This window comes from Acanthaster planci, linkage group LG14 (assembly GCF_054643075.1).
Source record: "Acanthaster planci isolate LZ-2023a linkage group LG14, COTS_SCS, whole genome shotgun sequence".
Classification (NCBI taxonomy): domain Eukaryota; kingdom Metazoa; phylum Echinodermata; class Asteroidea; order Valvatida; family Acanthasteridae; genus Acanthaster; species Acanthaster planci.
In genome coordinates this window covers 14,359,641-14,384,068 of record NC_141790.1, presented here as the reverse complement: position 1 = coordinate 14,384,068, position 24,428 = coordinate 14,359,641, and the positions used below count along the sequence as shown (strand labels likewise).

The window sequence follows — 24,428 nt, the reverse complement described above, 5'->3', positions numbered from 1 at the left end:
CTTGTCTGTTTCGAACATAGAAATAGTTTTACGTAGAGCGCTTGTGACGAGAGAACTATTTTATTATTGGCTTCATGAAACAGTCGTAGACACTGCGCCCGTTTATGTGTCACATGACGCAACTTTGATCACCTGACCTCCGGTAGAAGAAACACATGCAATCAGCCATGGCTCCTCGTCTTCGGTTATTGGCGTTGGTCCTTCTTTCATTTTTTGTCAGTTTTGCGTGGTCTTTACCGCGATTTCTCCACGGAAGACCCCGTGGTGGAATGCTGGGTGCCCCGGCAAGACAATCAGACGGCCCGTTGCCTCCTGATCAGTGGCTGGAGCAGAAATTAGATCACTTTAACGATGCCGATCTTCGAACTTGGAAACAGGTATGCATGCAAAGTAAAACTAAAAGTTCAATGCCTGAGCAGTCCTTCAGTTTATTAGTAAGCCTACTCATAATCCCAGTCTACTCAAAATGGTTAATGTATTGCATTGAAGGGGGTATTACCTCATTAATCCTACAAAACTTGCATAATCCAAGATACTTTGTGTGGATAATACTTTAAAAAATTAGAATGTAAAGGCAGTGTCGATTGTTTGCTGACATAGAAGTCACAGCGAATTGAGTAGGTACACTGGCGTAGTCAATATTGAAGTGCTGTGAATTGGTTATATTTGTTATAGCCGTAAACTAGTTATGTTGATAAGTGTTATTGGTGGCTACAACCACAGTGTCTGAAATCCAGTTCTTTACAAGCTGGTAACATCTTATTTTGCAGCGCTACTTTGTCAATGCTACTTTCTTCAAGACTGGCGGACCCGTTTTTCTCATGATTGGTGGGGAAGGTACGGCCAATCCTATCTGGATGGTGGAAGGGACCTGGGTGGTCATGGCCAAACGATTAGGGGCCCTGTGTTTGATGCTCGAGCACCGGTTTTACGGGAAGAGCCATCCGACACCGTAAGCAGTCACTTTTCAGAGATTAAATTAATGAGTTTACAGCAGAGACTTGCAGAGCAAGAAAGTCGATTTTGCCTATCTTTTCTAGAAAGCTTCTTTATATTTAGTAGCTTGTTCTCAGAGTTTCCTTGTTACCAGCAATCTAAAATATAAATAATCCAAAGAAAAAGATTTACTAAATAATCATAAGTTTTTCTAACCTCAGCCGTCCAATTTTCATCCATCCAGCATTCTCTCTCCCAAATCAAGTACTGCTATAACTACATGTACTAAAGTGGAATTAAAATAGGCTTCACAACCCAACGTCAAGTTGATTGATTTCTGCAACTTCTTCTGTATCTCTGAGCCACATGCCCCTGCCTCGTAGAGCATGTTCCAGGACAAATGTATACATGTACCACTTCTGCTAAAGTTGCTTTGCCGCTTTCCAGGGATATATCAGTGGATAGTCTGCGATTCCTGAGCAGTGAGCAGGCCCTGGCAGACTTAGCCTATTTCAGACAGTCCATGGCCATGAAAATGAACCTGACGTACAGCAAGTGGATCTCATTTGGTGGATCCTATCCAGGTAACCCTGATTGTCGTCAAAACATCAAAAAGAGGGCTATTGAGGGAGATATCCTCCAGTCCTTTGAGTGGTGAATAGCAGTACAAAAAAAGCCTCTGGTCGTGTAAACTATCACAGAATATGCAAGAACATTTAGATGACCTTCTTAGAAGGAACTGGCTTGCTTTGAACCTGTGGCTACATTTTAAGGCACGACTAAAATAAAAATACATGAACAAAATGATGGGTGTCAGCTTAACCGTGAAAGTGGATGATTTGAAGAACTTTCATGTGAAATCACCATCCCCTGCTGATAAACAATGTCTTTTATTCAGGAAGTCTCTCAGCCTGGTTCCGTCTGAAGTACCCTCATCTAGTGGATGGTGCTGTGGCGACCAGCGGACCACTCCTAGCACAGGTGGACTTCACAGGTCAGTTAGTGTAAATGTCTAGAAGAAGCTGTGGACCTGAATGAGGTACCCACTTGTTGCAAATTTTTGACCGAGACAGACTTTTGAATGAAATATGACGTGATGAGGGACGCGGTCCTCCAGCATTAGTTATAATTCCTGTGCATTATTTCTCCAATTTTCTGACCAGCGGAGCTGAAATCAGTGAAATGATATATTATCCAAAGCAGGCTGTTTATGGTTTTGATGTCTAATTGGTTGCTGGACCAGGTTACGTGTCTGTGGTGCGAGATTCTCTGGCCACTAGCCCACAGGGAGGAGCTTGCAACACCAACATCATGGAGGCCACTCAACAGGTGGAGAGCCTCTTGCAGCATCGCGTAGGATGGGAAGACCTCACCAAACTGTTCAAGTAAGCTGGTTCACTGCCTGGTTTTTTTCAGCACCGATGGCCTACTTTAACAGAAGCCTGGTTCTTCTCAGGGATAATTATTCTGAATTCACTGAATCTACAGGTTTATTAAAATAACTATTTTTGCCAGAAATTGTCAGAAGTGTGCCAATACTCTAGATTTCAAAACAAATTGTAATTCAAACTATGAATTCCATTCAAACTGCCTCATTTAATTTTCAAGGAATTGCCAAAATCTTGAGACTGCATCATTGGTCAACAAGGATGAGAGTGGAGTCATTGCCTGTTCAAAACCATTTTGGTGACATTTCCAATTTGACTATTGGTATAAATGAGACACATTTTTGAACCCACTGTCACCAACATTTCACTTGTTTCTTTCCGTACAGGATCTGTAAGCCACTGAATGCTTCCAACACCAATGATGTTTCCAATTTCTTTGAGTCCATTGCTGGCAACTTCTTCGGTGTTGTGCAGTACAACAAAGACAATCGCGCATTTGAGGTAAGACTGGATAGGACGGGTTTAATCAAATTGTCCTCCTGGTTCAAGTACACTAGCACAGTGAAAGTACCTGCAAAATCTGGGGAGTTGAGAACTCAATTAGACTTGTGATACTGCAAAGTTGTGACACACCATGTGGGTGTTGTACCATAGAGCAATGAATTTATGGTTAACGCCTTACCTTAGGGCAGCGGGCTGTATTCTGGATAGTCAGTGAACTTTTTTCTGCACAAGTTTCCAAAAAGCATGCAGTGTTTACAAGACTACATTGACTTGCACATTTTGCAGCTTGTACATGCTTTACTAGTTTGAAAGAAAGCTATATAAAGATGTTTCTCTTAATGTAAAATTACTCTTTCCTTAACTATCTAGGGAGCAGTAGGAACTAACATCACTATTGACACCCTTTGTGGTATCATGTGTAATACATCCATCGGTCAGCCGCTTGACCGCTATGCGGCGGTCAACTCCCTATTGCTGGAGACCTATGGTGAGAATTGTCTGGACATATCATATGACGACATGATCAGTGAGATGAGAGAGACATCTTGGGAAAGCTCGGCATCCGAAGGAGGTGAGTATTGAAGGTTGTTTAGCCATGAGCAGAAATAAGGGCTCAGCTAGCCCGTAAACTGGTATGATGAACATTGCTCGCGAGTGGTGATAGGCTTTAAAGGTGGACTTAAATTTTCTGACCAGTTATCTATTCTTAGCAGCTGATTTTAATGAGAACAGTGGTTGATAAACCCTGGCTGCAGCAGCAATTTCTATTCAACTTTGTTTTTACTGCAAACCGCCCAAGGTTAGATTAAACATTGCTTGTGATCACCATTCGTTCTGTGCTCAAGGATTGCTTGTTAAATCCTAACATCCCTCAATCCTTTTACTGGTGAGGGATTATAATTACTGTAAAGATTAAAGAGCCAAAATTTACTGATTTTTCTATGATTTTTTTTCCTGTGGATACCACACAATTCAGCTTTTTGGACACTTAGACTTTTAGCAGTGGTTGTCTCATTGGACACCATAATCAATTCAGTGGCTTCAGTACCAAAACATTTTCAAAAGTGTTGACTGGCATTGTTGTCTTTTTGTCCAAAAGGTCGGCAGTGGGTTTACCAGACATGCACTGAGTTTGGTTTCTTCCAGACATCTGATGGCAAGGACCAGCCATTTGGCCATCATTTCCCTGTCAGGTAAGCCACGGCTTGGCCTTTATTTATAGGAAGGCATGCAAAAGTTTGGTCAGTGGCTTATATGCAAAGACGAGCTCTTACAAAGGTAGAAGAATTCCAATCTGCAGCCTTTTTTTTGTCTTTTCCGATGCAGCTTTTCTCTGCAGCAGTGCTCAGACATCTACGGCAAGCAGTTCAACAAGACCACACTTGACCAGGGCATCGCCCACACCAATACCAACTACGGGGCCAAGGGCATCCGTGCCACCAAAGTGATCTTCCCCAACGGTTCCATAGATCCCTGGCACTATCTGGGAATCACCAAGGACATCTCCCCGACTGAGAGAGCAGTCTATATCCAAGGCAAGTGATCATTTTCTGATGAAACTAATTATTTCTTGCAATTAAAATTTTGCCTTTTGGAAAGAATGCTTAGGATTGTGTTATCCATTTCCTCTTAGTTTTCTGTCACTGAAAAAGAATTGACCAGAAACAAATTTCCTCATGTTTTGGTTTTAGTCGGTTAATGTTGTTGTTCCAACAGTCTTTACAACACTGCTTTAAGCTTTGGCTGCTTGACATGATGCGAAACAAATTCAGTACCACCCTGAAGTTGTCCTCTTAACGTGACACTCTTTGGGTGTCAATGCATTCTTCAGAAACAAAACACACTTTTGATTCTTTCATTTCTCTCCAGGCACTGCCCACTGTGCCAATATGTATCCCGAACTTCCAAGCGACCCACCACAGCTCCGACAAGCCAGGGATACCATCTTCAAAGCAGTTGAAGAATGGGTCCAGTAGGAAGAGAGATCCAGTACAGCAAGTGTATAGGAAGGCTTCCTGTGTACTGATTTGTACTTTGGTTTTTGTAACAATGAAGAAATCATTGAATTACAACCGAACATGAAATATTTGGTTTCAAGAATGTCACAAATCGATCTGTTGTGCTCTGTAAATACTTTTTGCCTACTTACATTGTACTAAGGAAATGTACTTGCAATCCAGCTGCCAAAAGTGTTTGTGTAATTGGCTGGTTTTGTGAGATACATTGGTAGGAAATGGGTGATTAAGAGTACCTGTCATCACATACAACTGATTTTTTTCTTTGAAGAACTGCCCTTTGTTACTCGACATGTCTACCTTGTCTGAAACTTATCTTTAAATTTCAAATTATATCTTTAAATTCTCAAAGATTTTTGACACAAATATAAAGGAAATAAGTGTTTGTTTCTACTGATGTGTGTTGTGCAACTTAAAAAGTTGTAGGAAAAATTGTATTGATATAAATGTTAAATCTGGTTCAACTGGGCTTGAATTATGTCTTAGAATTCCCTTACTTGATGCTGTAATAAAACATCATTGCAAATGTGCACCTGTTATACGTAATTTTAAAAAGTGGTCCGTGCGTATGTATAGTCATTTTTGTTCTAATTTCTGAGTGGTATTGGAATTGATAGGCATTTGCTGGATTCGCTGCTGTGCTCATTAAATATGCTGAGTTTGTCACTTTTAGTATGTGCATAAAAGAAATGCTGATAATAGAGAAAAAATACACAGTACCTTCACAAGCATCAATGTTCTTATTTTTTCACTTCATGTCGATCAGAGCCCAGTGCCTTCTGATTAACAGGCAAGCATGAAATCTACCACTAAAACTATTTACAAAATATGTACAACTCACTTTCTATTGAGACTTTGAAGAGTGACACACTCATAATTAATGACACTGTGAACCATAAGCCCTGTTTGTGTTAAACTGCTAATTGTAATGTCTAACAGTGACAACTTGCAACAAACATTGGGTTTGTTCCTGACTGACTCTTTGAGTTGTTGAAAAACACCTCGTCAAATTGACAGATGACTGGGCATTTTGACCGTACAACCACAGAGTATCTCAAAACAAAAGTCTGTGATGACTTTATGAACTGAGGCCAAGCGGCAGTGCTCTGATAGGATACATTCAAAGCCTACATTGCTTGGGAAAAACCCCGATGAATTCTGAAATGCCTTACCCTATTTCAACTTTGGGTTCTTTCTTGATACACAGCTGGCTTGAGACCATCTTTTGCCAGAGTTGACTCAGAGGTGTCAGGGTTCACAGTTTGCATCCAGTTACCCTTTTCACAAGCTCTCACTTGAGCTGCTACTGGACGAATCCGATGACATGACCTCCACGTCGTCTTCGTTCTCTTTGTTTTGGCCTGGAGCGCCAAGGTCGAGGTTCAGTTCTGTCGTGTGGTGGCTGATACCAGAGGGCATGCTCAGACTGGCCGTTAGTTCGCTGGAAGGTTGCCAAGTCAGACCGCCTCCTGCTGAGGAGGCACCGTCTGATTGAAACAGATTAAATATGAGAACTGATGAACAACTGCTGGTTGATTTTGACTGGTGGCCTATGCATAAAATACATAGTGGGTACCAGCCAAAATCAACTAGTGGTTGAAAATGAGCTTAATTTGATTTGTTGAAACTTTCCATGAGTGAAACTTAAAAAAAAAACCAAAGAAATGGTGAACTGTGGACAAATTAAGCTAGCATAAATGAGCAATATGGTAACTGTACAAGTGAACAAAGAGAATTATCTCTTTCCTAACCTCCTCCTGATGTCCCATCAGAAACACCGTTGGTTGCCTGGGCAACGGGAAGATTGCTCAGCCTACCCAGAATGCCCATGCGCATCTCCAGGTCAGTTGGGTAGGGCCTACGTGCATCACCTGTCACAACAAAAAGGAATGCTGAGTGATTAGTGCAGACACTTTCATTCCTCATTCGGCAGCCATCTTGAGGACTAAACAAATTCTAGTGACACCAGCATGTGACCACCTGTTCTCTCTTTTTGATATCAGTTGTTGCTATACACAAAATCTTATTATTTAATAGTTCTCTTTACCATTCAACAGTAATGTTTCTTTGTACCTTGAGCCCAGGTGAGCGGGGCCGACACTGCATTAGTTGCACTGATGCGGTGTGCATACTTAATGAGCTCCTCTGCTGATATGGCTCCCTTGTTGGCTCTGTCAATGGCTTTCAACTTCTCCTTGGCCTGGTAGATCGCCGTTGCCTGAAATGTCCAAGTATGGATCAACCATAAGGAGACTAAAAATATGATAAATGTCATGGACAGCAACAGTTCAATGTAAAAGGTAAATGTCTATACATCTTGCAGTTTGAAATGTGCACACATCCATCTTTCGTTTTTGATTTGTAGGGCAATAAAATGCCTACAACTTGTATACATCTCACGGAGAAGAGAGGGCAGACGGTTAGCCCCATTCCTCGAACACGCATCTACCAGGAAGTGTTTGGAGGATTAAGGAGACAGAACCCGGACACTTTAAACTTAGACGAGGCTTGATACCCCTTGAGAGATAGAGAAAAAAGTGCTGCTAGTTTGTTCCACTGTGAAAAATTGGGAAATTCGGAAAGGCGCTTAGCTGAGAGCTCACAGCAAGAATGTTCAGAAAGTTGGTATTAACAACGCTATTCCTTGAAGGAAAAAGCTCTCTTTCTTTCCAACAGTGGCAGAATGATTTTCAAAGTTGGAGGGGCCAGTTGTGAGACTATCAGACACCAGCTATTGATAGATTGAACCATTAAGCCCCGATCCGTTATAGGACCTGCCAAGAGGAGGGGAGCCTTCCTCTCCTGGTCGAAGAAGTGTAACGCACTCCCTCCCCCGTCCCCAATTCTGTTGCCGATGTCTCTCTCTCCTCACCAGAATGTGCTCTGCCTCCTTGAGTTGTCGCTGCAGCTGCTTAATGTCCTCATCTCTCTTGTCCACTTCCTCCTGGAGGCATTCCATCTCCCGCCGCTTCTCCCTCTGCTCTTCAGTCCTCTTCAGAGTGGCTTCAATTTCCTCATTCTTCTTCATTAGCATGTCCATGACCTGCCACCCAGGGAGGGGGGAATGCTTTTTAATCCAACACAGTTAGAAAGCTATTCTACATTAGTTTCAATCACTGAAATTCTGGACAAGAAAAATTTCGGTCAAGTATATGAGGTATGTTATGTAGAATAAATGTTTGGTAACACAGCCTGCTAGCACTGCAAAATTGCTACTGGAGTAAAATTGCAATATTCCTGGCATTTGTAAGCCTCGGGCAAATCAACACTGGCTTCTACATCAAGAGTATCCCACAGATTAGAAATCACACCAAATTCTGTGATGAGTGCACTGGCCTTTGCCTCTACTTAAAGATTACCTGAGGATCCTCAAAAGCCGGCATTCTCTGTCTCACAGCTGCTGTGGACTCAAACAGGTCTCTGAATACAAGAAAAATTTGCATTAATTTCTATAGGCCTACAATTAAAGATTTGCACCAACGTGCAAACAGATATTAATACCAAACACAAGCATAACAAGTCATCATGATGTATAACGTTAGGCCTACGTCATCATGCATGCTAGCATCATGTGCATACTCTGGTAGCTTAGGCCTCCTTCATATACTGACATCAGTGATGATGACCATCACAATGCGTTATCCCCGGAACTGTGGGGTCCGACGTCCACCCACTTCGTGGAAGCGGGGTGGACATTTATATACTATATACCTGAAAACATCGAAAAATACTGGAAAATATTAAAAAACACAGGAAAACACTGGAAAACTACCCAAAAATACTGGAAAACACCAGAAAACAGCCTAAACACCAGAAAACACCAAAACCAATGAAAATCACCCGACACACCGGAAAAACATGAAACAAAGCTTTCTCATTGAAAAATGCTATATACCAGAAAACACTTGAAAATACTGAAAAACAAGGGAAAATACCAACAAACACAGGAAAATAAAAATTAAACAATAAAAAAATCCTTAAGACCTTTCTTGAAACATCTACCAACCACTGCAACGTACGAAATGGAAATTATCAAATGTCGACCAAAAAAAAGAAAAGAGCACAACAGACAAATGGAAAGCACCTAACAGGAAATGTTAATCACCAGAGGACGGCCAAAAACCACCTACAACCTTTTCGGAAGCCCCAAAATATGTGAACTTGTGCTGTATGCCTAAATAAATATAAACTTTGTGGTAGAGCAAGCCCTGCCTTGGGCACGCGTCTCATGGAAATGTGTTCAAATTTTCTTCAACCCCATGTAGACTGGGCTTTTAAGTATGTTTTCACACCCTCCTGATGTAGGAAATGGAACTACCGATTGACTTGAAAAAGAAATTATGTTTGGCAGTTAGGCCTATGTCAAGTTTGATATTGATTCAGTTCTAACGTACAATGCATAACACATGTTACATGTTCTAGTTCTGACGATAGGCCTACTACTAAATATTTCTTCCGATACGTTTGCAACTTAAAATCTATTTTAAAACATGTGTAAGGATCATCAACACAAGAACAATTTAGCGTCCAACTTTAGAGATAACACTCACTTCGTGAGGCATTCCGCCTCTTCAACTAAAGACAACAACCTCGATTTAGTAGAAACACTGGCCGCCGCCATGTTGGTTTTGAATGTACTCGTTCAGAATTAATGAAATTAGGTTTGACATCTTAGTTGTTTACAACAATTGTATCTCAAATAAAAATGCTTAAAATTTTTAAGGATTTTAATTAGGGTGTTTTCTTGAATATTTCCTGTAAAAAATTTCCAAATTCACTTAATACACATTTTATTACAATATGTATTACATTACTATTGAACATTATTATTGAACGAGACCAATATTAGAAGCGGATCCGATCCGAAGTCAAAGAATTCGATGAACTTTATGCTTGGTTTCAACACATTCCAGTCACATTTCTATCGTTTTTCATGCTGAATTTTTTATATAGATTTTAAAATTGTATATTTTTTATAGAAAAGAAGAGGATGAAAAATAAATTTGACATGTAAGTAACCGGACTTTCTTTAGGCCTGATTTATAAACAGACCAGTAAGTTGAGTAACTGGTAACCGTCAGGTATTCATCTCGAGTTGTGTAGGTAAACACGTTTAAGTTAGGCCCCATGCAGCACAGCCAAAGTCATAAGGCCTGCAGTTTATCTCTATGCTGTTTCAATTAACAAACCAAGTGATATTGTAATACCCCCAGAACTGTGGGGTCTGACGTCCTCCCTACTTCCACGTGGGAGTGGGGTGGACGTCGACCCCACAGTTCAAGGATTTGATCATAGGGTCCCGATCATAGGCCTTTAGACATGAAAGATTGATTAGATTGTATATATACAGTATAGGATTTTGTGCATTATTTCCCTCACAGGTTGAAAGATGAGGATAGTGGTGAAGAGAAAGAAGAAACCGAGGCATCCAAGGACCATCAGTCAGACAAGTTTGTATGGGTGAGATGAATGACATTGTTGATCTGTCTTGCCAAAAATTGTTTCTTCCTTTGCCATCCATTACCCTAACCCCTAGCCTGCTTTGGCTAAAACCTTGCCAAACACATCAAACTGCATCAGTAGTCAAAGTGGCTTGCCTGCCGAGCATAACAAGATCAAACAGTTCAACTCTCCCTGAGGCCAAACAGCCTGGGAGTCTGTGGTTGCCAGTTGCCACAAGATCTAACAGTGACACTGTTCAGTGGGACTAGCTCCCACTGTCTCAACACGACCAATTTGTTCCGCTGCTGTTAACTGCCAAGTGCATCAAAATGCATCAGACTTTCTCACCTAATGGACTGTGCCGCGTCTGGCAGGGTTAGGGGTAATATTTCTGGTATTCCTTTGATAAATGTACGTAATGAGCTGTGTCCTTGCCTGAGAACAAGCATGTCTGTCCATGGAAGGTCAGCAGCTAGTGGCTGCAGCTACTCCCTATACACATGTATGTTACTCCTAGCCACAACCAGTTGAATAGGGCATGGCTACATAAAATTGAAGTGGATGGAATGTTTTCAGCCCTCTGATGGTTTCAGAATACCACACCACATTTCAATAAGTGTTGTCTTGGGAGATGTGAGGATTTGTATGAATGATAGCCTCATGAAAGATTCGAATCCAATTCTGGACTGATTTCAGGAGATGGTTTGTAAATATTGAGACAAAAACGGACGGTTTCAGAATCATTTGTTGGAAGAGGGTGTCCAAATGGCCAAAGGGGTCCAAAGTGTAAGGGGTCCAAAGTGTGCACAGGATGCTGATTGGTGTCTTCTAGAATTTTGCTATAAAAGCATGATTGGAGTTGAGATTCATCAGAGGCAAAAACCATACCCAAAAATAAAGTGTGCTATGTAGAGCATTTCAAGGGTTTATTTCCTCTCAGCCCAAGGTCAAGCCAGGCCAGGGTGAACACCAGCTACAGTACTCCTATTGCATGTGGTTTTCCAAGCGGACACCAGGGAACAAGGCGTCATCCACAAACTACGAACAGAACATCAAAACAGTAGGCTGCTTTGCATCAGTAAGTCTTTCTTTTCCCTGGGATTCAGTTGTTAAAGAGGAAAAGATGCCATGAAAAGATGAGCAAATTGATTGTGGGAACAAGTCATTGTCAACAGTGCTATATGCTAACCATGTGCTTGGAGTTTCATTCACCTGTCCATTGTCTTTCCGTCCATTTTGGTTGACCCAAATCTGTGCATTCCATTTATCAGAATGTCTTTCATTTTTGTCTACAGGTCGAACAGTTCTGGGCCCTGTACACACATCTTGCTAGACCCTGTGACTTGACTAGCAGCAGCGACTACCATTTGTTCAAGCAGGGCATCAAGCCAATGTGGGAGGTAGGCCCTAGTCAAAACCGTCAGTAGGAGTGTTTTAAATTTGATGATATCCATGGTGAATCATTTGGTGACTGTCCACATACTTTCCTACCTGCCAGTAAAAAAAAACGTACCCTACAGAGAGAGTGGATCAACACCCAAAAGTTTCCTTTTAGGACCCTGTATTTATTACCAGCAAAGTCAAATCTCACTGACACATTTGGCTTGTTCTACCTTGTACTATTTCAAACAGGTTGGAGAAATACGTGCTGTTTGACTGGAAGGGTTTTAGAGACCTTTGTTTATATTGTGAATGCTGACTGGATGAAAAAAAAGTATTCTAAAATCCGGTCAAATGGACGCAGACTAAAGGTTATTCAACCCTTGGGTTGTCCCCTTTAATTCATAACAGGAATTAAACAAACTTTGGCAGTCGGTAAATTAAAGAAAATTTAAAAAATAAGTACACTCTCCCTTTCCAACTTGTACACTCAGAAACACAACTGGCAACCTACTTCTGATTCTCGCCCGCCCAGTCACAGTTTCTTCCCTCATTCTTGTCCTGATGTAGGATGAGGCTAACAAGAGTGGTGGCAAGTGGATTGTACGTCTGAGGAAAGGCTTGGCCTCGCGCCTGTGGGAGAACCTCATCTTGGCCATGCTAGGGGAACAGTTCATGGTCGGAGACGAAATCTGCGGTGCTGTTGTGTCCATCAGATTCGCTGTGAGTTTTCCAGTTAATATTAAGCTCTCAAATTTATAGATTCTCATATGAAGTGTTTACACAGCGCCAACTCTTCGTGTCTCTTTTTGCAAATACATATCATTTTCTCATATGGCATTCTTGCCCATTATCACATCGTAACCCCAAGAGAGCCAGGTTTTTGGCCTTCACCTGTCACCCTCTTCTAGGGTTAACATTTATTGGACTCTGCCAAAGAGTGCTTCATTAGCCTACTTGCACTTCTTGAATTATGGGCTTTTCAAGTCCTTTCCCCAAATAATAACTTTCTGTGCCATTTTTTTGAAACTGGCACTTGTCTAACGTGTACTCACCACTTGTTTGTGACTGCTTCATTCGGAATTCGTGTCTAACTTTGCAGGAGGACATCATTTCAATCTGGAATAGAACGTCCAGTGACGTGACCATCAGCCTGCGCATCCGAGACACCCTCAGAAGGGTTCTAAATCTTCCTCCAAACACCATCATGGAGTACAAGACACACACAGACAGCATCAAGTAAGATCCAGTCTAAGCCAGATTTATTTGAAACCATGAACTTATTCAAAATGCTTGAAGTGCACTGTCAAAAGTTTCCTAAGCTTTAAAGTACCCGGTGGAATTATTATGGACCGTTAATTGTTTGCTTATATATTTATTCTCACAAAACACTAACTACTATTAAACACTTTTGTGTAAATAAATTGATCATCTCAAAACTTGTTCAAGTGTTATTACTTCCAGCGTATTTCAAATCGCTATGGCACATCAGCTCAAACTAAAATACGTCAGCACAAACCAGAGCAAAACAAGAAATCGTTCTTTCGGTAAAGCATAAACATGTGCTAAATTTCCTCTTTTTCCTGTTAACAGAGACAACTCCAGCTTCAGAAATACGGATATCTTCACCAAGTAGCACTGGAGATGTCGGCAAACAGCTTGGCCACCCAGTTGCTGCAGTCATGAAGAGGGACGGTTTGGATTCACACGGGCTCTTGGGCAGAATTTATTTACAGTGGAAAGAATGGCAACAGAGTTTAGTGAAGGTCCCCCCCCCTCTTACCCATTCACCTTTGTATTTGTAACTGTGATCTGGTTATGCATTTGGATGTAACTCAGATGAAGTTGCCTCAAACGATGCCTGTTTCATCTCCCAAACAGTCACAAATACATGTATCTAGTTACTGCTGAATACCAACACATACAAGAGCAGCGACTCGTGGAATGTTGAGGCACAGTTGGTACTTTCAAAAATTACATTGTTACATATTGTAACTGTTTTGTGCTACTTATTTTCCTCGTACATTTTTGCGGAACTGGAAAAAAGTTATTCTGCATGCTTTCTTTGATAATGCCTACTATGGTAGGCCTGACTTAATTGCATGACACCTCATAAGACAAAAAGACCTTAAAGGTTAATGTTTTAAGCGTTACATGATTCAGAAATTCACACTGTAGCAAGGAGCTCAGCTGTGCTTAACACCTTGAATTTGAGACTCACATGATGGGTCATGAACATCATGAACATTGAACTTAATGCAGCTACTATGATGTGCTTCATTAAAAAAGTTTGCAAATCCAAGTCCCAACCTAGTGTTGATATATCAATTCTCGTAGTCTTCCTTCATTTAATTTATTGTATGTCATAATTTGAACTGTAATACTGATGTGAAAAGGGGTTATTCCTCTTCATTTGGGCATTTTCCCTTATTGTAATCAACCCCAACCCTCATCCTACTGCTGCCTCTCCGCGTTTATTAATAAAGGGTGCAGCAAACCATCTTTAAAGAGTTGTGAAATAAAGATATTTTTAAGCTTAATCACACACGACTAATGAGTTTTTGCTGACACCAGAGATAAATGCCTGACCTCCTTAGCAGAAACGGCTCGTGTTCTGAGCAAGGAATAACTAAAACGAAAAAGAGACGATTCTTTCTTTTCAACTGCGATGTCAAAGCTCCTTTTCTTGTATGACGGTCTGCCGAGAGTATTCCGAATGTTGCGGCCAGCCTCAGCCCAGTTTAGGTCATCTCAAAAAACATGAAGTCCTGAAAGGAAATGTGTATGAACGATGTGAGCGTTTGGCATAACTAAAAACTTGCAAAAATGAGGTGAATCAGTTTAACGTGCACGCAGTGGTAATATAGTGGCCCATTTTTTTTACGAAAATGGGATTATATTAAAAGAGTTTTGTCTGTGTGCCGGACAGAGGGCGCCTTCCGCGCATACATGCAAATCACCCTTATGACGTCACCGCAACGCAGCGCACGCAAACAACACAAACGCGTTTTGTACACGAAGACCGGCGTGTAGTGCTCAGTCGAGACGCGAGTGGAAAACTCCCCCTTTTTCTTTTTGCAGATAATATTCAGAGATTTCTGACACGATGTCACTGTGCGCCGGTAGTGAGAAGACAGCAGTCTTCAACCACCCTGACGACCTTGAAAAGTTGCACTGGACGTCGAAACGCCGAAGTGGAAAGAAAGTTGAGAGAGGGTGGCGAGCTCTGCTTTTCCACACGGACCCGAGCGACTTTTACCCGATCGGCTATTCCGAAGAGAAATACCGCAGGCACGGCTGGCGGGAAATTCTACCCAGTGACCAGTGGGTGCTACGAGGGTTTAGGTCGATTTAATTTGAGGAAACACTTTCACGTATTTACACCTGTACATACCCAATAATCCCAACTTTTTCGGCCAGTTCTGATGAACTCCAAATAAATGTAAGATCGGAGTTCAGAATTATTCTGGCGTAGTCCAATATAAGGGAAGTTACGCAACAAAAATAAATTGCAGTCCTTATCAAAACACACTTTGCAGTATATTAAACATTAATATACTAATAAAATGATAAATTTAGCATCAACCAACATCTCCCAATAAAAGGGTAGTATATGATACCTTAATTTAGGTGAGATATTTTCTGTCATTTCTTTGGCATTAAAATTACACAGGAAATATATTGATACGCTGAGGTTACGCTCGATCGATAATGTTACAAGTAGGATATACCGTCACATTTGTTTACTCTGTCTCCTGAAGAAATAGAGCATCAAACAAGGCAATCGGCCCTTGCCCATTCCCAGCGCCCATCCCAATCTCAGTCTCGGCCAAAAATACCCTTGGATTCTCGATAAAGAACAACAGACCAACAGCAGCTGCCAGGGCCACTGTCAAGGCCAAGGAAAAGGCCACTGCCAGAAAGTGCAATCAAGATTGGCCACCGGTATCAAAACAGGTGACAAAAACTGTAATTTGACTGCACCACGGCTTCGATGTTCTGTGTATTGGCTATAATCGTTTGGCTCAGTGTCAAATGTTGTAGAATTTACTCTTGCAGCTCAAATGTTGTAGAATTTACTCTTGCAGCAATATCCTGCATCAATGGGTACCATCAAATAAATTACGTACATAATTAATTGGAGATAATTATATCTTCCACCATAATAACCGAAATTCACATTCACAGTTCAATGAACTCTTGATGCAAAATTTAATTAATACGAACAACTCACATATAAACAAACTGAAATTTATTTGTAGGTCAGGGATGGTCTGGTGTTTGGATTTATCAGGCGTCTGTTTCGACGTCACATAAACGATGGGCCGCCGGGTAACAAGATTGATAACAAGCCGTCTGGGGACCATGCTCCTAAGGAGACAACGGTCAAGAAGGCCAAAAATCCCGGCAGCAAGATGACGAAGAAAGACCGCTCCAAGAAGTAAGCAAACGATATAGATGTCCATCCAAGAGATTCGGGAGCAAACGCTTTCTTTGCACCAAAAACAATGACCAGTGCCCATATCATTTCACCATATTAACCACTGTTGCTCTTTCTTCTCATATACCAAAAGAATGGTAGTTGAGCCAGCCGCTGTAATTGAAAAGTCTTGGTCAGACCAAGTCAAAGCATCTACACTAGCCGTTAATAAAGGGCGTGAACCGGGCAGTCAACCGAACGACCAAAAGGACCCGATCCGCAGCGACCGAAAACCAGGTGCGGACACAGTTGCTATGCCGGAAGATCATCAGCTCAGTCCCCCTACCATCAAAAAGTCTTGCCAATACCAAGTTGCTGAAACTCACAAGTGAGTCATATGGCTTGCTGAAACTTAAAGGTTTTCTTCCGAGAAATTTGACAGTATCATCTTTGTTTCCTGTAATTTTACGTTGATCCATCTTAATAAAGGGTATCGAATTTAAAGACATTTCATGGCTATTTTGGTACACAGTGTGGTGAAAGCTCGGTTCATCATGGTGAAAGAGGCGCCATCTTGCCACAACTTCCTCCCTGAGAAGAAGGTGCCTGCTGTCCCCCGTGCCCGACACCACAAATCCTGTAAGCCAAGACGAGAAATCTGCGACATCGTCCTGGAGGACATCGAGGAGTGTCCTATGGTCGAAACAGACTAGTGATCCCTCGAGATGGAAAGCTTCGCATGACCTCATTAGTAGGTAAGACTGCTTCTAACAGGCTCACTGCTTCTAACAGAGCATGCGCGCTGTCAAATTCATTTTCAACAGTTGACACTGAACAGCTTCTTGCAAGTTTTAACTTCAGTATTATTTTTCAGATCAGTAACACAAAGCACCACGACGATCGACTGAGAGGAAAGCGCAGCATTCAAACACAATGCCACCTAGACAATCAGAAGGTGCAACATCAGAAATAGTGACACTGCAAATACAGTCGCGCACACCGACACAAATTGTTCACGAGTAATGCCCTGTCCCGAACAATCTCAAAAACCGTTGTCTTAATTAAGACTCTCGGCCCAAACACACCAGGGCAGGACTGCTTGACAATGTGGTATAAGAAAGACTTAAAACCATATTATGCCTGGGAATTCACGATTTTCCCCTTGGATAGCGGTAGCCATGCGCCCGTAACAAAGTAGGCGTTTCAGCTTGGGGCACGCCAGCTGATAGGACATCGAAACATGGGAACTCATTTTTGGGGACATACAATTTTAACGCAACATATAGCACCATTTAAAAAAAAATTACCGAATTTAGACTTCATTTATACATTTCGTGTAAAATAGTCACGCAATAGCTTTGCCTTTGGTATTCTCCAGGCAAATTAGCTAAAAAATGCTTTTGAGGTAACCTTCAGCTTATTCGCGCCAGTATCCAGCTACGCCATTAATGTTACATAATCCGTGATGGTGGTTTTTATACACGTGCAGACTACGTCAAACATTTAACAACCCCATATGTCCAGGGACAAGGGGCATTATTGCACGTGTTTTCATAATTTGTGTCTCATTTTAATTTCCCCTCAGCTTGTAAAATCCATTTTCATAGAACCAAGAACCAACAAAGTTGCTTCAGTAAATGGATACTGCTAGAACAGCGCCAATCCGATAGAAGGATACTAACCACGAGCTTACCTTTATTTCTCGCCATTTATGCCTTTTGCTTCCAACGAGAAATTGAATTTTGCTTTTGAGCAAGTGCTTTTACTTCTGATGGTACGACCATGCGGAAGATACATGTATTGGCAATTCTAATTGGGACATTTGGCAAAGAGAAAGGTGTTCGTATCTGTAGAACTGATGGTCATATATTATATAAGCGAAGGGAAATTTGGCTGATTCAATGTTCAACCATAGAAATAAATAATAATATATAAATAAAATAATAAAATAAAATAAATAAATCGTTTCACCCATTTAAGCATATAAAATGCTCGGAAATGATTATCGCGTATTAATGTTAAGGGACAAAATTCAATATGAATTATCAATGATAAATCACCGGTTTCAATCACTTAAGCGTAACAAGTTATAAATATCTGTGGAAATGGTTAAAGTGTGCCATACGTGTAAAGGAAAATATGGATCACTTAATACGAATAATAATCATCTTTTTTTCATTCTTTTGAGCAAATCAAATCTAATTAAAGCTATGTAGGTATACTTATGTATAAGCAAAAGTATCAAACACTGTATTAGAATCTTGCGTTAGTTTTTGTTCCAAGATGCCGTTATATTATTGCTCTCTTGTACTTGTTTGTCGGATGTGGGAATTATTATAATGGGACTAGGAATATTTTTCGCTTCTGTGTGCAAATCTTTGTTGTCATAATGTGGATACATCACGATCTACTTTAATTAAATCATTTGTATCATATTAAGTCATTATTGTAACCATGTTGTGCATTAGGAAAGTGTTAATGACATTAAATTTATTTCACAATTTTTTATTCTATCATTAAGTGATTGACTGATATTTTGAAATTAAAAATAAAGCTATATTTTAAAACAATACCCCGGCAACGAGCATATTTTGTAACTTTTAATGCTCGTTTGATCATAAGTGAATGTAAACCAGACATTGTCAGTATTAGGGCATACTGTTTGATCTTTTGGTGAAATGAATCACAATGAAATAAAATAAAATCTGTGCCTGTGATGTTCATTTGAATTGGTGTGCGTGCTATGTTTTGTAACCAGTCCAAATAATACTCATTAAATGAACAACAACCTTCAACCCTTAAACCTACTGGTGGAACATTCTTTCGAAATATTAACTTATGGGTAAAAATGGATAAACACCTACCATTAGGAATGCCGCACCAATGAGGAGTATCTTACTTTCGGTATCACATTCTGGAGGAACTATAGCAACAAGAAGTTATAAGGACATCAAGGAAATGACTGGACAGGTATACTGGGAGTATATTGCTCTATCCACACCACTCACCACTAATGACACTATTCAATAAGCTATGTAAGTAAACTGGCTAAGATTATTGAATTGTTAGCTTTTGGGTGTTTATTGTACATGTACTCACACTCTATGATGAATGTTTCGTGATCCATGTTAATATCCTGCTTCCTTCCTCCCCACTGTTTGCGAATAAGCCCGGATCGACCATCAGAAATCTTCCAAACCTAGGCACAATTATTAGTTAGATTCCAAATTTAGAATCATAACAAATACAAGTCGGACGGCATATAGCGGGCGTCACGTAGTAAATGCACGCCTGTTCATGTAATCCATTGAAAACATGCTTAAGGTTACATCGATGGAGCTTTAGACCCGACCTACCTGTATTTCTAGGTCTGTTTCACACCGACAGGGACAGCAGGAGGTCCACAGAGTCATCAACGGCGTCTTGTCGGCATCCTCTATCTTGAAAGCGGCTCCAAAAAGGCTCCAACTGGTGTTGGATAATAAAACAGGCAGTTTTCAGTTTTAGACCTTTCAGGCATTCAGTTGAAAACAGTATTTATTGGACTCGATCTTGACTTGTACTAATAGTAAAATATAAAGTAGGCCTACTCATCATCTTATGATTCCCAACGCTTATATTGGGATGGATGAATCTTATCTTCCATTTGTTGTTATTTCCACTAATGTCGCTGACTGATTACTTTTCTTTGGTATATTAACACTGATTTGAGAATGTTGAAACTTCATCTTACGTTTGTTTGACGTATCCAATAATTTCGCCACCTGGTGTCTGAACCATGATCCCCATCATGCAACACGGACAACAACAGGCATCGCACCGCGGAGGGCGCACAAAGTGGACGACATCATTGCCTCGTCTATCCCTGAGAACGAGGCGCAGGGGGCGGGCAGGACCACAGCAGAAACGCCCACAGCAGGATGCATCTGTAAGGAAACCGCAGAGGGGGGATGCGAGTGACAGCAGCTTGTTGCGAAAATGACAGGACAACAGCACTTGGCCTTACCAAAACTGTACGCCGTATAATTTCTTTAAATCTTTTTCATTATATTTAGGCTACAGGCGGTTTTATCACCAAAAAAGGGGGCCCGTTCAACATGATTTTTCGAAAACGCATGTTTAAAATGTCTCTTCTCACCATATTCTCCTTACCTTCTATCGCCAGAAATAGCTGCTCGCTCTCCTTGTCTGTCAACGAATATGTATTAGTGACGTCACAGCCGGCCCCTGATTTTTAAAGTGAACGCAAAAACGTCTTCCATGAAAACCGAAAAGAAACTTAAGTCTGTATACATTCTGAACCTAGCTAGGCAAGTCATTCGCTATACATCGCAAGACTGAGAGAAATGGAGTGCATGCTATTCAGAAACACAGTGGTTGGGTTATTGGTTAATACGGAAAATGCAAATAAATATATATGTACGACTATTGAATTCGAGGTCACTATAAAGTAAACACAGTTACCACACGACAATCTCCATGGGCCAAGGAATGCCCAAACACACAAAATTAAAACTGAAACGACGAAATGTGTTACTCCCTCTACGCAGGGTTAAAATGCTATAATTATATTTTGTTTCAAAGTTAGAGTAAAAACACAGCGAACGACTAGGTGGTTAACAGTTGGGAACCATTTTGCTCTTTATATTACAGCTTACTCAAATAATTGAGTACTTCTTCACATTACAAAAAAAGTACCAATGTTGGTTTCAATATTTCGAAAGTCATGATACTGATTTTGTGGATTTTGATTTGAATCTTCAGTTTTTGATCGTCTGCCTTTTGTTTCCGCAGAAAAAATGATTTTTTGACACAAGGAAAACTCACCAACTGTTTCTATCGTTTGCTGTACCACCACCTTGTCTGTATGTTGAAGGGCTTCAAACCCATCGTAAATTCTGCCCTGTCCTTTACCGCCTGGAATCCCCTGCTCCCCGTCGGAAAGAGATCTGCTGAGCCATCGCATCTCTGTCTTGCCCGGTGAATGGGGACTCGGCTGAATGGTTACTGGAGGACTCATGGCGAACACATTTGAAATAATAATTTGATGGAAAGATAACTTCGCATTTCAAAACTTCTCGACTCAAAAGACGACGGCCGACAAGTCTGAATTATTTGACTTCAGCACTTTGTGTCCACACAGACTGTATGAATAGTTACGCAGAAATTGGTTTCTCGCAGCTTTATAACATTAACAACGCGCAATGCACCAATCAGGAACATCCACTGCTCAGGATTCACGAGTGCTGAGTAGGTATGGACCTCGAACTGCACAAAGAGAGGGCGCAATTTTCAAAGCAACGGCGGTTCCTTTCATAGTAATTGCACATCACTGGTTCACGAACGACTATGAAGCGCAACCGTTGCAGTCGCATTATAACAACAAAATGAACACCCGACCAACATTGTGCTTTTCAACCGGTGCTTCTGCTCAGGTGGATAGGTGTGGGCGAACACCAAACAGCGAAATGCGCGACTGTTAGTTTTTAGGTGAATTTTTTCTCCGACTTGTAGAACACATGTAAAGCTGTAAGGTGCTGTGGAGGTCAGAGCTTTTTCAGTGTTCTTTTAGCTGCATTTAATGTTACAAACAAAAAGTTTCTTTTAGACTTGGCAATAATAATTTAGAACAATGCAATCTTTTGACCATCTCGTACACTGTAACCGATTTCATGTTACGTCTGTATTTACTACGGCATAAATGTAGTTTGAGTCTAGTTAATAAAACAGTGAACAAGCAAAGTTTGTGTTATTAAGTAGGCACTTTTGCATTCTGTAAATTTGATGATTACACAAGTAACGTTGATTGGCAAATAACAACACTTGGTCAACTAAATTGAAAAAAAGAGGTGCTCTTTTACAACGTAAATACGGAGATTAAGAAATAACGTTTCAAATGCCAAACAATAAAAATTACGCTGTCAATACAACTACAATTACTGCTAGTTGAACAATCTGAATCTGCATATCATTTGCATAGATACATAAAGTTCCACTGAGCTAGCCAATCACAGACAAAGACTCCTCTCTTATCTCTTGAAGTTTCTCCTACTACAATAACCCATCAAACAAATACTCATTAGCCAACAGCATTCGCTTGTAGTTACCTTATGTTAATTATTGCTTTCGATTTAAAGAAAATACTTGTGATTAAACGATGTTGAATTTTAAGGGCTACTGTCAAGTATCACTGCTTTTAAACTGACTATCTTAAAAGTGTAAAGTTCACATGATTAAAAACAAAATTCTCTGAACACTAAACCTGATCATAGTACGGTGGATAACAATAGGTAAGGCCCAATATGATGAACAAACCTGATGGCTATTACAAATCGGTTTAGATGTAGTGATACACTTAAACAAAGACAAATTTAAAAGGAGACTTCTAAAAATGCTGCAATTAATCGCGTAATTAGCATTGAAAATGTAATGAACTGTAATCATCAAATGATACAACATTAACACCAATACATTGTACACGTATTACAAAAGTGTGATGTAACTACCAGCTTCGAATTGGTATCTAAATGTAAGTTGGTTACGGTGGAAAAGGGCAAGTAAAATGAGAAACTTTCCTGTTGCAGAAAAAGTCTCCTTTTTTGAAGTGAATGAACATTTGAATGCGCTTCCAACTCCAGTACAAAACAGTCACAGTATTTGAGAAACAAATACTTCCAGAAAAAGAAAATTAACTCACAAATAATTACTTGAACAGCAAATTTATGGATTCGCTGGTACCCTGGTTTTTATTCAATTTTTCTGCAGCACCGATGTGCAATATCAAGTTCCTGTTGGTTCCAGTGGGAAGAGCATTTTTTTCAAGGAACAAGGTGACGCAGTGGCCTCTATTGTTTAGCAGCCCCTTTGCCTTCTGTTTCACCCCCGGCTGTCTCTTCACCCTGTGCTCCTTCAGCACCAGACTTCTCATGCTTCTGCTTCTCAAGTGCTGTAAAAAGAACAAATAGACATGGTTAGAGATCTTAGATGGTGCCTGGGTCACTTGGCTGCGGCTTTGGTTAACACATGCATCTACGTGATGTGGCTCTAGTCATTGGCAAGTGGCTTCATTCCATTGGCACACTTGCTATTTTAAGCAGAAGCTATAACTTGCGTACATAGTCGTGGCCATGGATTGGTGATACTGAGAACTACTGGTGTGGCTCATACTGAAAAAAAGTAATACTTCATTGTGAAATAAAACCTGGCATCGATGCCCAAGGTAGAGAGTACATTCACTGCATCCGTATTATCGGCGTCTTAAAATGGGACCCAATAATACAAGGTTTTAGGAGATGAAATGAATCTACATGTACGATGACAGACACCACGGCATACTTTCAAAATTAACATAAATTCTTTTTGATATATCATTAATTTATATAATAGAGTCAGCGCTGGCGGGCGAGGAAATCACAACATTAACTCGGTATCCAAATTTTCATGACGCGCTGTAAATTGTTAAGGGCGCCATCATCTGGCCAGTCTGTTTTCAGGGCAACTTACGTGGCCTCTCTATCATATGCATAATCCATAGAACAAAAGACCCGGCACCGTGAGCCTCTGTGCCGGTTCAATAGGTCCAGTTCAAGGTCACAGTTACATGTCTTTGCACAACAATATGGAAGACTGTGGAGTTTATGTTAGGAAGTATACAAGCACATGGTTTTCTTCTCGTTTTGGGAGATTAGATAAACATATTGAAACAAACGGGGCTTGTCGTACTCAGAAATGGTACTGCTTCGACTATGAATAAGTTGACAAACCTGACTTCATGACAATGTCTACACAGAAACTCACAAGTGGATATTTGACAAAAATTGTAAGCACTCGAAAAAACTCAACCTAAACGACAGAGCACAGAAGGAGATCAAGCTCAGTCTTGTCCTTACTTATTAGCAATAATTCTTACAACTGGAGCCATGCACTGCACAAAAGTCACAGATTTACTCTCCTGACTAACTCATGTTCGTCACTGCTATAAAGACACTTTTATCACTGCTAAAGAAGACACTTTTTATCAATGACAAAAGGTAACAAACGCACTAAGTATTCAGTGGGACCAGGGATTCGTTAACAATTACTGGGCCTTTAGAATTTGTATCAATTTTGAGACGAGGGCCCACAAGCAACTTAAACAGTCAAGAACACCATGTGGGCTTGGGAGCCCGTGGGCCGCCATTTGCATTTACTGCTGAGATTTTTGTACACTTTTTCCCAGATTTGGGGGAAATGTTAGCCGTGACAGTTTCCCTCCATCCAACCCATTAGATTACAAGAGCGAGTTACCTTTCCTGTAATCTTCCATAACCTGTGGATTCTTCACCGTCATACCGTCGTCTTTCT

At 40.7% G+C, this 24,428-nt stretch overlaps 5 protein-coding genes across 9 annotated transcripts in view; 3 read left to right on the top strand and 2 right to left on the bottom strand.

Moving 5' to 3' along the window:
• The first annotated feature begins 140 nt into the window (after positions 1-140).
• On the top strand, positions 141-5,398 carry prss16 (serine protease 16). Its single transcript, XM_022232432.2, has 10 exons — positions 141-377; positions 771-952; positions 1,384-1,520; positions 1,835-1,930; positions 2,180-2,321; positions 2,711-2,825; positions 3,198-3,399; positions 3,928-4,021; positions 4,155-4,363; positions 4,698-5,398. The coding sequence occupies exons 1-10, from the start codon at positions 156-158 to the stop codon at positions 4,802-4,804; spliced, it is 1,506 nt and encodes a 501-aa protein (XP_022088124.1). The 5' UTR covers positions 141-155; the 3' UTR covers positions 4,805-5,398.
• A 155-nt stretch (positions 5,399-5,553) lies between these two features.
• On the bottom strand, positions 5,554-9,513 carry med4 (mediator complex subunit 4). Of its 2 annotated transcripts, none has more exons than XM_022232491.2 (6): positions 9,394-9,513; positions 8,203-8,263; positions 7,716-7,886; positions 6,917-7,061; positions 6,595-6,714; positions 5,554-6,330 (listed from the first exon to the last, which is right to left on the bottom strand). In XM_022232491.2, exons 1-6 carry the CDS (start codon positions 9,462-9,464, stop codon positions 6,125-6,127), a joined length of 774 nt encoding a protein of 257 aa, XP_022088183.2. In that variant the 5' UTR covers positions 9,465-9,513; the 3' UTR covers positions 5,554-6,124. The 2 variants fall into 2 exon arrangements, with proteins under 2 accessions (XP_022088183.2, XP_087001475.1); XM_087145349.1 differs by lacking the exon at positions 9,394-9,513 and adding an exon at positions 9,238-9,266.
• A 159-nt stretch (positions 9,514-9,672) lies between these two features.
• Positions 9,673-13,974, top strand: eif4e2 (eukaryotic translation initiation factor 4E family member 2). The gene is made up of 7 exons (XM_022232453.2): positions 9,673-9,853; positions 10,225-10,303; positions 11,226-11,363; positions 11,581-11,685; positions 12,236-12,388; positions 12,768-12,904; positions 13,259-13,974. Exons 1-7 carry the CDS (start codon positions 9,834-9,836, stop codon positions 13,299-13,301), a joined length of 675 nt encoding a protein of 224 aa, XP_022088145.1. The 5' UTR covers positions 9,673-9,833; the 3' UTR covers positions 13,302-13,974.
• A 256-nt stretch (positions 13,975-14,230) lies between these two features.
• The window catches only part of LOC110977917 (phospholipid scramblase 3-like), a 29,742-nt gene continuing 19,544 nt past the window's right edge, over positions 14,231-24,428 (bottom strand). Inside the window, exons 2-8 of the mRNA XM_087145350.1 lie at positions 20,913-23,031; positions 20,238-20,312; positions 19,819-20,011; positions 19,442-19,553; positions 19,185-19,284; positions 18,950-19,008; positions 14,231-14,433 (exon numbers count right to left, since the gene is read on the bottom strand). Of these exons, the coding sequence (XP_087001476.1) occupies positions 14,407-14,433; positions 18,950-19,008; positions 19,185-19,284; positions 19,442-19,553; positions 19,819-20,011; positions 20,238-20,312; positions 20,913-21,105 (759 nt within the window). The 5' untranslated portion in view covers positions 21,106-23,031 and the 3' untranslated portion in view covers positions 14,231-14,406. The remainder of the gene's footprint in view (positions 14,434-18,949; positions 19,009-19,184; positions 19,285-19,441; positions 19,554-19,818; positions 20,012-20,237; positions 20,313-20,912; positions 23,032-24,428) is intronic.
• On the top strand, positions 14,656-18,814 carry LOC110977916 (uncharacterized). 4 transcript variants are annotated; one of them, XM_087145346.1, is made up of 6 exons: positions 14,657-14,989; positions 15,427-15,622; positions 15,928-16,106; positions 16,240-16,473; positions 16,618-16,840; positions 17,671-18,814. In XM_087145346.1, the coding sequence occupies exons 1-5, from the start codon at positions 14,772-14,774 to the stop codon at positions 16,796-16,798; spliced, it is 1,008 nt and encodes a 335-aa protein (XP_087001472.1). In that variant the 5' UTR covers positions 14,657-14,771; the 3' UTR covers positions 16,799-16,840; positions 17,671-18,814. The 4 variants fall into 4 exon arrangements, with proteins under 4 accessions (XP_087001473.1, XP_087001472.1, XP_022088142.2 ...); XM_022232450.2 differs by having other exon boundaries at positions 16,960-18,814; XM_087145347.1 differs by having other exon boundaries at positions 14,656-14,989; positions 15,433-15,622; positions 16,618-18,814.